This window comes from Pleurodeles waltl, chromosome 4_2 (genome assembly GCF_031143425.1).
Source record: "Pleurodeles waltl isolate 20211129_DDA chromosome 4_2, aPleWal1.hap1.20221129, whole genome shotgun sequence".
Lineage (NCBI taxonomy): Eukaryota > Metazoa > Chordata > Amphibia > Caudata > Salamandridae > Pleurodeles > Pleurodeles waltl.
Window position 1 is genome coordinate 712,339,979 of NC_090443.1, and position 11,142 is coordinate 712,351,120.

At 46.3% G+C, this 11,142-nt stretch overlaps 1 protein-coding gene across 2 annotated transcripts in view; it reads left to right on the forward strand.

The window, feature by feature from the left end:
- LOC138293228 (DBIRD complex subunit ZNF326-like) overlaps nt 1–6,688 on the forward strand; it is a 73,474-nt gene extending 66,786 nt beyond the window's left edge. For both annotated transcript variants that reach the window (XM_069232327.1, XM_069232328.1), the window contains exon 10: nt 5,452–6,688. In XM_069232327.1, the coding sequence (XP_069088428.1) occupies nt 5,452–5,712 (261 nt within the window). In that variant the 3' untranslated portion in view covers nt 5,713–6,688. The remainder of the gene's footprint in view (nt 1–5,451) is intronic.
- Nucleotides 6,689–11,142: the final 4,454 nt, after the last annotated feature.

Sequence of the window (11,142 nt, forward strand, 5' to 3'; positions counted from 1 at the left end):
CTAGAACTTCTTGCAGTTTTTCAAGCACTAAAAGCTTTCCAACCAATAATAGTTCACAAATACATTCTCGTCAAAACAGACAACATGACAACAATGTATTATCTAAACAAGCAGGGAGGGACGCACTCCACGCAGTTAAGCATGTTAGCACAAAAAATTTGGCATTGGGCACTTCACAACCAAATTCGCCTAATTGCACAGTTTATACCAGGGATACAAAATCAACTCGCAGACAATCTCTCTCGAGATCACCAACAGGTCCACGAATGGGAAATTCACCCCCAAATACTGAACACTTATTTCAAACTCTGGGGAACACCTCAGATAGACTTGTTTGCGACAAGGGAGAACGCAAAATGCCAAAACTTCGCATCCAGATACCCACACAAACAATCCCAAGGCAATGCCCTATGGATGAACTGGTCAGGGATATTTGCTTACGCTTTTCCTCCTCTCCCTCTCCTTCCTTACCTGGTAAACAAACTCAGTCAAAGCAAACTCAAACTCATATTGATAGCACCAACTTGGGCAAGGCAACCCTGGTACACAACGCTGCTAGACCTATCAGTGGTACCCTGCATCAAATTGCCCAACAGGCCAGATCTGTTGACACAGCACAACCAAAGGATCAGACACCCAGATCCAGCATCGCTGAATCTAGCAATCTGGCTCCTGAAATCCTAGAATTCGGGCACTTACAACTTACCCAAGAATGTATGGAAGTCATAAAACAAGCAAGAAGGCCATCCACCAGGCACTGCTATGCAAGTAAATGGAAGAGGTTTGTTTGCTACTGCCATATTAATCAAATACAACCATTACACACAACTCCAGAACATGTAGTGGGTTACTTGCTTCACTTACAAAAAGCTAACCTAGCTTTCTCTTCCATTAAGATTCACCTTGCAGCAATATCTGCATACCTGCAGACTACCTATTCAACTTCCCTATATAAAATACCAGTCATTAAAGCATTCATGGAGGGCCTTAGGAGAATTATACCACCAAGAACACTACCTGTTCCTTCATGGAACCTAAATGTTGTCCTAACTAGACTTATGGGTCCACCTTTTGAACCCATGCACTCCTGCGACATACAATTCCTAACCTGGAAGGTGGCATTTCTCATCGCCATTACTTCCCTGAGAAGAGTAAGCGAGATTCAGGCGTTTACTATACAGGAACCTTTTATACAACTACACAAAAATAAAGTCGTCCTAAGGACCAATCCTAAATTTTTGCCAAAGGTTATTTCACCGTTCCATCTAAATCAAACAGTGGAACTTCCGGTGTTCTTTCCACAGCCAGATACCGTAGCTGAAAGGGCACTACATACATTAGATGTCAAAAGAGCATTAATGTATTACATTGACAGAACAAAGAACATCAGAAAGACTAAACAACTCTTTATTGCATTTCAAAAACCTCATGCAGGAAACCCAATTTCAAAACAAGGTATAGCCAGATGGATAGTTAAATGCATCCAAATCTGCTACCTTAAAGCTAAACGACAGCTGCCCATTACACCAAGGGCACACTCAACCAGAAAGAAAGGTGCTACCATGGCCTTTCTAGGAAACATCCCAATGCAAGAAATATGTAAGGCAGCCACATGGTCTACGCCTCACACATTCACCAAGCACTACTGTGTAGACGTGTTATCCGCACAACAAGCCACAGTAGGTCAAGCTGTATTAAGGACATTATTTCAGACTACTTCCACTCCTACAGGCTGATCCACCGCTTTTGGGGAAATAACTGCTTACTAGTCTATTGCAGAACATGCGTATCTACAGCGACAGATGCCATCGAACTGAAAATGTCACTTACCCAGTGTACATCTGTTCGTGGCATCAGTCGCAGTAGATTCGCATGTGCCCACCCGCCTCCCCGGGAGCCTGTAGCAGTTTGGAAGTTACCTTCAATTATTTATATATGTATCATCTCAACCTTAAATAAGTGCATACTTAGTCACTCCATTGCATGGGCACTATTACTACAATTCAACTCCTACCTCACCCTCTGCGGGGAAAAACAATCGAGGATGGAGTCGACGCCCATGCGCAATGGAGACAAAAGGAGGAGTCACTCGGTCCCGTGACTCGAAAGACTTCTTCGAAGAAAAACAACTTGTAACACTCCGGCCCAACACCAGATGGCGAGCTATTGCAGAACATGCGAATCTACTGCGACTGATGCCACGAACAGATGTACACTGGGTAAGTGACATTTTCATTTCTTAGTTTATTTTAAGAACCACAGGTTCAAATTCTACATGTAATATCTCATTTGAAAGGTATTGCAGGTAAGTACTTTAGGAATTTTGAATAATTACAATAGCATATATACTTTTTACATAAAACACATTTAGCTGTTTTAAAAGTGGACACAGTGCAATTTTCACAGTTCCTGGGGGAGGTAAAGTAATGTTAGTTTTTGCAGGTAAGTAAACCACCTACGGGGTTAAGATTGGGGTCCAAGGTAGCCCACCGTTGGGGGTTCAGAGCAACCCCAAAGTCACCACACCAGCAGCTCAGGGCCGGTCAGGTGCAGAGTTCAAAGTGGTGCCCCAAACGCATAGGCTTCAATGGAGGGAAGGGGGTGCCCCGGTTCCGGTCTGCCAGCAGGTAAGTACCCGCGTCTTCGGAGGGCAGACCAGGGGGGTTTTGTAGGGCACCGGGGGGGACACAAGTCCACACAAAAAGTACACCCTCAGCAGCACGGGGGCGGCCGGGTGCAGTGTGCAAACAAGCGTCGGGTTTCCAATGGGAGTCAATGGGAGACCAAGGGGTCTCTTCAGCGGTGCAGGCAGGCAAGGGGGGGGGGGGCCTCCTCGGGGTAGCCACCACCTGGGCAAGGGAGAGGGCCTCCTGGGGGTCACTCCTGCACTGGAGTTCCGATCCGTCAGGTGCTGGGGGCTGCGGGTGCAGGGTCTTTTCCAGCCGTCGGGATTTTAGAGTCAGGCAGTTGCGGTCAGGGGAAGCCTTGGGATTCCCTCTGCAGGCGTCGCTGTGGGGGCTCAGGGGGGGCAACTTTGGTTACTCACGGTCTCGGAGTCGCCAGAGGGTCCTCCCTGAGGTGTTGGTTCTCCACCAGTCGAGTCGAGGTCGCCGGGTGCAGTGTTGCAAGTCTCACGCTTCTTGCGGGGATTGCAGGGGTCTTTAAATCTGCTCCTCTGAAACAAAGTTGCAGTCTTTTTGGAACAGGGCCGCTGTCCTCGGGAGTTTCTTGTTCCTCTTGAAGCAGGGCAGTCCTCTGAGGATTCAGAGGTCGCTGGTCCTGGGGAAAGCGTCGCTGGAGCAGGTTTCTTTAGAAGGCAGGAGACCGGCTGGTAGGACTGGGGCCAAAGCAGATGGTGTCTTCTTTCTTCTTCTGCAGGGGTCTTTCAGCTCAGCAGTCCTCTTCTTTGGTAAGTTGCAGGAATCTAAATCTTTAGGTTCAGGGAAGCCCTTAAATACTAAATTTAAGGGCGTGTTTGGGTCTGGGGGGTTAGTAGCCAATGGCTACTAGCCCTGAGGGTGGGTACACCCTCTTTGTGCCTCCTCCCAAGGGGAGGAGGTCACAATCCTATCCCTATTGGGGGAATCCTCCATCTGCAAGATGGAGGATTTCTAAAAGTTAGTCACTTCAGCTCAGGACACCTTAGGGGCTGTCCTGACTGGCCAGTGACTCCTCCTTGTTATTCTCATTATTTCCTCCGGCCTTGCCGCCAAAAGTGGGGCCGTGGCTGGAGGGGGCAGGCAACTCCACTAGCTGGAGTGCCCTGCGGTGCTGGAACAAAGGGGGTGAGCCTTTGAGGCTCACCGCCAGGTGTTACAGCTCCTGCCTGGGGGAGGTGTTGGCATCTCCACCCAGTGCAGGCTTTGTTACTGGCCTCAGAGTGACAAAGGCACTCTCCCCATGGGGCCAGCAACATGTCTCGAGTGTGGCAGGCTGCTAGAACCAGTCAGCCTACACAGGTAGTTGGTTAAGGTTTTAGGGGGCACCTCTAAGGTGCCCTCTGGGGTGTATTTTACAATAAAATGTACACTGGCATCAGTGTGCATTTATTGTGCTGAGAAGTTTGATACCAAACTTCCCAGTTTTCAGTGTAGCCATTATGGTGCTGTGGAGTTCGTGTTTGACAGACTCCCAGACCATATACTCTTATGGCTACCCTGCACTTACAATGTCCAAGGTTTTGCTTAGACACTGTAGGGGCACAGTGCTCATGCACTGGTGCCCTCACCTATGGTATAGTGCACCCTGCCTTAGGGCTGTAAGGCCTGCTAGAGGGGTGACTTATCTATACTGCATAGGCAGTGTGAGGTTGGCATGGCACCCTGAGGGGAGTGCCATGTCGACTTACTCGTTTTGTCCTCACCAGCACACTCAAGCTGGCAAGCAGTGTGTCTGTGCTGAGTGAGCGGTCCCCAGGGTGGCATAAGATATGCTGCACCCCTTAGAGACCTTCCCTGGCATCAGGGCCCTTGGTACCATGGGTACCAGTTACAAGGGACTTACCTGGATGCCAGGGTGTGCCAATTGTGTTAAACAAAAGTACAGGTTAGGGAAAGAACACTGGTGCTGGGGCCTGGTTAGCAGGCCTCAGCACACTTTCAAATCAAAACATAGCATCAGCAAAGGCATAAAGTCAGGGGGTAACCATGCCAAGGAGGCATTTCCTTACAGTGTTTTAGTCCAAAAGGTATTTGAAAGGTTATGACTGTACAGCATTATCAGCCCCTATGTAGTTATCACATTTTTGGTAGTCTAGTTATTAATGTAGTTGCAGCTGTCTTCCAGTGGATCAGTGTGTCCTTTATATGCTTTCTCCAGAATAATAAGATGCCTTCAAAATCCATTCCTTGCATTATAATCACGGCTATTAGTTCTTATATGACGTTTGTTGGTCACCCTCGCAAAGGAAGTCTTGACTTTGCCCTCACTTTGGGTTTCTGTTGCCACCTTTCACATGGATGAAGTTACACATCAATGATGACGTGCCCTCCCCACCTCACATCCCCCTGACCCATACCTTTTGGTCTTCTTTGCAGTTTTACACCTATGCATTAGATGGAAGCACTTCATTTCCATGATGTTAAATGTCCAGGCTTCCTATTTCCCACGTCCATTTGCACAGCTGAGGTTTACAGAACAGCTTAGTTAGCATTGTCATGCTCCTGGACAGTTAGGCAACAGGAAAAAAAACCACTTAAAAGAAAAGTAGTATTAATACTCTTTCCCCAAAGCTGTAAATACACAGGCAAACATCTTCATCAGTTGACGTGCCATATTGTTCGATGGTGATGTTTGAGCATTAAACTCTTCTTAGATGCGTTTTAGACAGCCTATGGAGTCGTGCCTCATTAACATGGGAGTTTCCTGCTAGACTGAAAATGCACTTCCAAAAATATTTTTTCTGATGATTTTTTTTGTTATTAATTTTTTAAAAATTTTTTTTTTTTTCAGGGTGAAAACCCTTTTGAAATTGTTGAGCAACCTCAAGAGCCAGTGGTAGAGGAAAACGAAACACAAGAGACAAACGCAGATTTTTCTGAAGAAGCAGCTGGTGATTTTACGGAAGAGACTTCAAACTTCGTGGAAGAACCATCAACCTTTGTGGAAGATACTGGCACAGCCGAGTATGCTGAAGATGCAGCTGACTTTGCGGAGGACCCCACAGACCAAATTGACTTTACAGCTGATTATGTCACTACTGAAGAAAACTAAGTTGTAGTCAATTTACAAGTGAAGATATTCGTTTTTTTATTGGTTAATTGTTTAAGGTGGACCTGTAAAACATTCTAAACTTTAAAAAAAAATGTGCAAACCATTTCCATAGTGGTTTTTCGGCATGCATTCCATTTTCATACACGTGTTTGTGATTTTTGCATTTTGTATTTGTTTGGTACAGTTTTAGTTGCGATTTTACTAAAGCATAACAACTTGGGCCTAATTGCTAAGCATTTCTTTTTTTATTTCTGAGGTTGCTTTCTTGCATATACTGTAACAAATATGCTGTGTTTAGGTGAGAAAGCTGCTTGTTCTAAACATTTTTAAATTAACTCTATGCTTTGTATAATGACCATTTTGAAAAGTGTTGAGCGCTGTATGGTTAAATATGTTTGAAAATAGAGTATTATTTTGTAGCCAAGAAAATAGATTAGATACCATACCTATCTATTTCTGAATATTTTTCAGATTTTACAGGAATAAATGTTATCTCAAATATTGTGGAACAGTTTATCAAATTGTATTTTTTAATTATGTGGATGTGTTCATCAAAAATTGCAAATACATAAGACCAGTATGTTTCTGTAAAAAAAAATCTACATGAACGGAGTGGCAAGCATGTAAAAAAATAAATAATCTTGGCTGAACAGTAAAGTGACGTGGGGAAGTGGAAAATGTGCAGAAAAGCATGCAATCCACTGATAAACCTAACTGCATGATAAAATCCATCGCTTCTACGGTGAAGGCATGTGCTTGACCCTACGTATGGTATATGTACACAAAGTGCATCTAAGCTCAAAAGTTTCTGTCTTTATTAAAATAAGGTGTCTGGTTTTGTAAGAAATAGTTTGGTCAGCAGATTAACATTGGTGAAGATTTCACAGTATGACACTGACACTCATCATAGATGAGTCCAGTTGAGTATGTACCGTGCTTGTCTGATTAAATCTCAATAAATCCAGAAGGCCATAAATCCAAAAGCCTCACTTTGTATGAAAACGTCTTCCGTCTAAACCTTAAGGAATCATATCGGCAGACAGAATTATGACGCAGCCTGTGAATTCTTATTCTCAAAAAATGTAAGTCCCAAGTTATCTTTTCTAGGAGTGCAATGGCCTGGTTGATGTGCAGTTGCGTTTCATACCCCAGTGTGTCAGCACTCTTATTCCACTGCACAATTTAACACCTCATTCGTAGCTTCCTTCTCTTTGCTTCACATCCTGATATTGGTTGATGTATTTGTGTACATGACTGTCCAATGCGTGTTCTGTAAATGTACATCAGTTTCAAGTTGTCTATTTGTGGTAGGGTGGTTGAGCAGTTTAGCCTAATCAAAGAGGAGTGTTTAGGCATTTGCTGCTTACCTACAGTCAATAAATGACACACCACATTCACTAAGGAGATTCACACCAATTTAGAAAAATAGCACATTTTAGTTTTTTTATACCAAGTACTTTTTAAGTTAGCAGTTTTGAAGTATACAGCAAATTCACTTGCATTGACTTTAATGCGGTAATGTTACCTTATGGGGAAAAGAAGCATATATTGCATACTAGTACTTGGCAACAATTTCCAGGACTGTTATTCTTGTGTTGCATTAAGGTAAGTATGGGGCAGGACCTTGTTGGCAGCGTTGGCCCACTTCGATTCAGGCTGCCAATATGCAGCTGGGTAACTTGTTTTGACCAGTGCCCAATACATACCTTAAGATGGGATGGGTTCCCTGCTCACTTGAAATATCTAGCAGTGGCAGTAGACATTATAGGGGCATACCTTCTCATGCAGATATGTTTTCACATTTACTACAATGCACTCTGTTTTAGTGCCCCAAGGCCTGCTATTGAGGTGACTTACATTTAGCCCATGCAGTTCTCTAACCTGGCAAGCCATACTGGAGTGTCAAACCATGTCACAGCCTGCGATTGCTGTCTTTGTGTGTTGTTGTGTGTGGCTCCCTTAAGGTGGCATAAGATGTGCTTTCTCCCTTAGGAACCCTCTTTATTACCCATGCCTTAGCAGGGGTGCTAAAGTCCATGCCAGTTGGGTTACAGTTAGACTACTTGTTTTAGAGGAAAGAGCACTGTCAATGAATTCTGATTAGCAGGCCTCAGTTATTGTCAAAACTAGCATCTAACAGTCCTAAAGGGGGCAAAAAGGGGTGGGGTGGGGGTACAGTAAAATGTGACACTGGTGAGTAATTCATTTCTCTTGTAGGGAATTTCCATTTATAGACATAAGCACTGAATAGTCCCAACCATGTGCAGGGACCCCCGGAGCAATTTTTCACAATATATCTTCAGTGCAGATGTTTGTTTCTTCTGGAAGGCCTGCAGTCACTTATGCAGCCTATAGGAACAGACTACAATGGCCCAATTATTCAACTTGGACTTCAAAAAATAAAAAAAGGGGGGGCAGGAGATTATATATGTATAGAATTTCATGTTGTCTTTGTAAAAACAGCATCAAAGCCCTTTTTTTGGTAGAAAAGGGAGATGAAGTAAGGCAGGGCAGTCTAGCCCTGAGTTAAAATAGAGGCTGTGCCTTTAAGTACCCAGAGACCACCCGTATCCTATTGTGCTGAGCAGGTGGCAGTTGCTTCAGTTCATTTTTACTTTGATTGCTGACAGGACCCTGGAGCATTGAGCTTGGCCAAATTTTGTCTTTATTCATACTTGTAAGGAAATGCCTCCTTGGCATGGTTACCCCCTGACTTTTTGTCTTTGCTGATGCTATGTTTTGAATTGAAAGTGTGCTGAGGCCTGCTAACCAGGCCCCGGCACCAGTGTTCTTTCCCTAAACTGTACTTTTGTTTTACACAATTGGCACACCCTGGCATCCAGGTAAGTCCCTTGTAACTGGTACCCCTGGTACCAAGGGCCCTGATGCCAGGGAAGGTCTCTAAGGGCTGCAGCATAGCTTATGCCACCCTGGGGACCCCTCACTCAGCACAGACACACTGCTTGCCAGCTTGTGTGTGCTGGTGAGAACAAAACGAGTAAGTCGACATGGCACTCCCCTCAGGGTGCCATGCCAACCTCACACTGCCTATGCAGTATAGATAAGTCACCCCTCTAGCAGGCCTTACAGCCCTAAGGCAGGGTACACTATACCATAGGTGAGGGCACCAGTGCATGAGCACTGTACCCCTACAGTGTCTAAGCAAAACCTTAGACATTTTAAGTGCAGGGTAGCCATAAGAGTATATGGTCTGGGAGTCTGTCAAACACAAACTCCACAGCACCATAATGGCTACACTGAAAACTGGGGAGTTTGGTATCAAACTTCTCAGCACAATAAATGCACACTGATGCCAGTGTACATTTTATTGTAAACTACACCCCAGAGGGCACCTTAGAGGTGCCCCCTGAAACCTTAACCAACTACCTGTGTAGGCTGACTGGTTCTAGCAGCCTGCCACACTCGAGACATGTTGCTGGCCCCATGGGGAGAGTGCCTTTGTCACTCTGAGGCCAGTAACAAAGCCTGCACTGGGTGGAGATGCTAACACCTCCCCCAGGCAGGAGCTGTAACACCTGGCGGTGAGCCTCAAAGGCTCACCCCCTTCGTTCCAGCACCGCAGGGCACTCCAGCTAGTGGAGTTGCCCGTCCCCTCCGGCCACGGCCCCACTTTTGGCGGCAAGGCCGGAGGAAATAATGAGAATAACAAGGAGGAGTCACTGGCCAGTCAGGACAGCCCCTAAGGTGTCCTGAGCTGAAGTGACTAACTTTTAGAAATCCTCCATCTTGCAGATGGAGGATTCCCCCAATAGGGATAGGGCAGTGACCCCCTCCCCTTGGGAGGAGGCACAAAGAGGGTGTACCCACCCTCAGGGCTAGTAGCCATTGGCTACTAACCCCCCAGACCTAAACATGCCCTTAAATTTAGTATTTAAGGGCTCCCCTGAACCTAAGAATTTAGATTCCTGCAACTTACCAAAGAAGAAGACTGCTGAGCTGAAAACCCCTGCAGAAGAAGAAAGAAGACACCAACTGCTTTGGCCCCAGTCCTACCGGCCTGTCTCCTGCCTTCTAAAGAAACCTGCTCCAGCGACGCTTTCTCCAGGACCAGCGACCTTTGAATCGTCAGAGGACTGCCCTGCTTCAAGAGGAACAAGAAACTCCCGAGGACAGTGGCCCTGTTCCAAAAAGACTGCAACTTTGTTTCAGAGGAGCAGATTTAAAGACCCCTGCAATCCCCGCAAGAAGCGTGAGACGTGCAACACTGCACCCGGCGACCCCGACTCGACTAGTGGAGAACCAACACCTCAGGGAGGACCCTCCGGCGACTCCGAGACTGTGAGTAACCAAAGTTGTCCCCCTGAACCCCCACAGCGACGCCTGCAGAGGGAATCCCCAGGCTCCCCCTGACCGCGACTGTCTGACTCGAAAATCCAGACGGCTGGAAAAGACCCTGCACCCGCAGCCCCCAGCACCTGAAGGATCGGAACTTCAGTGCAGGAGTGACCCCCAGGAGGCCCTCTCCCTTGCCCAGGTGGTGGCTACCCCGAGGGCCCCCCCCCCCCCCCCCCCCCTGCCTGCCTGCATCGCTGAAGAGACCCCTTGGTCTCCCATTGATTTACATTGGAAACCCGACGCGTGTTTTCACACTGCACCCGGCCGACCCAGTGCCGCTGAGGGTGTACTTTTTGTGTGAGCTTGTGTCCCCCCCCCCCCCCCCCCCCGGTGCCCTACAAAACCCCCCTGGTCTGCCCTCTGAAGACGCGGGTACTTACCTGCTGGCAGACTGGAACCGGGGCACCCGCTTCTCTCCATTGAAGCCTATGCGTTTTGGGCACCACTTTGAACTCTGCACCTGACCAGCCCTGAGCTGCTGGTGTGGTGACTTTGGGGTTGCTCTGAACCCCCAACGGTGGGCTACCTTGGACCCCAATCTTAACCCCGTAGGTGGTTTACTTACCTGCAAAACCTAACAATACTTTACCTCCCCCAGGAACTATGAAAATTGCACTGTCCACTTTTAAAACAGCTAAATGTGTTTTATGTAAAAAGTATATATGCTACTGTAATTATTCAAAGTTGCTAAAGTACTTACCTGCAATACCTTTCAAATGAGATATTACATGTAGAATTTGAACCTGTGGTTCTTAAAATAAACTAAGAAAAGATATGTTCGATGGCATGTGTAGCTGCAGATACACATGCTGTGCACATCCTGCCATCTGATGTTGGGCTCGGAGTGTTACAAGTTGTTTTTCTTCGAAGAAGTCTTTTCGAGTCATGAGACCGAGGGACTCCTCTCATTTCGACTCCATTGCGCATGGGCGTCGACTCCATCTTAGATTGTTTTTTTTCCGCCATTGGGTTCGGACGTGTTCCTTTTCGCTCCGTGTTTCGGGTCGGAAAGTTAGTTAGAATCTCGGAAAAATCGTCGGTATTGTTTGCGTTCGGTATCGGGTTAGTTACAAC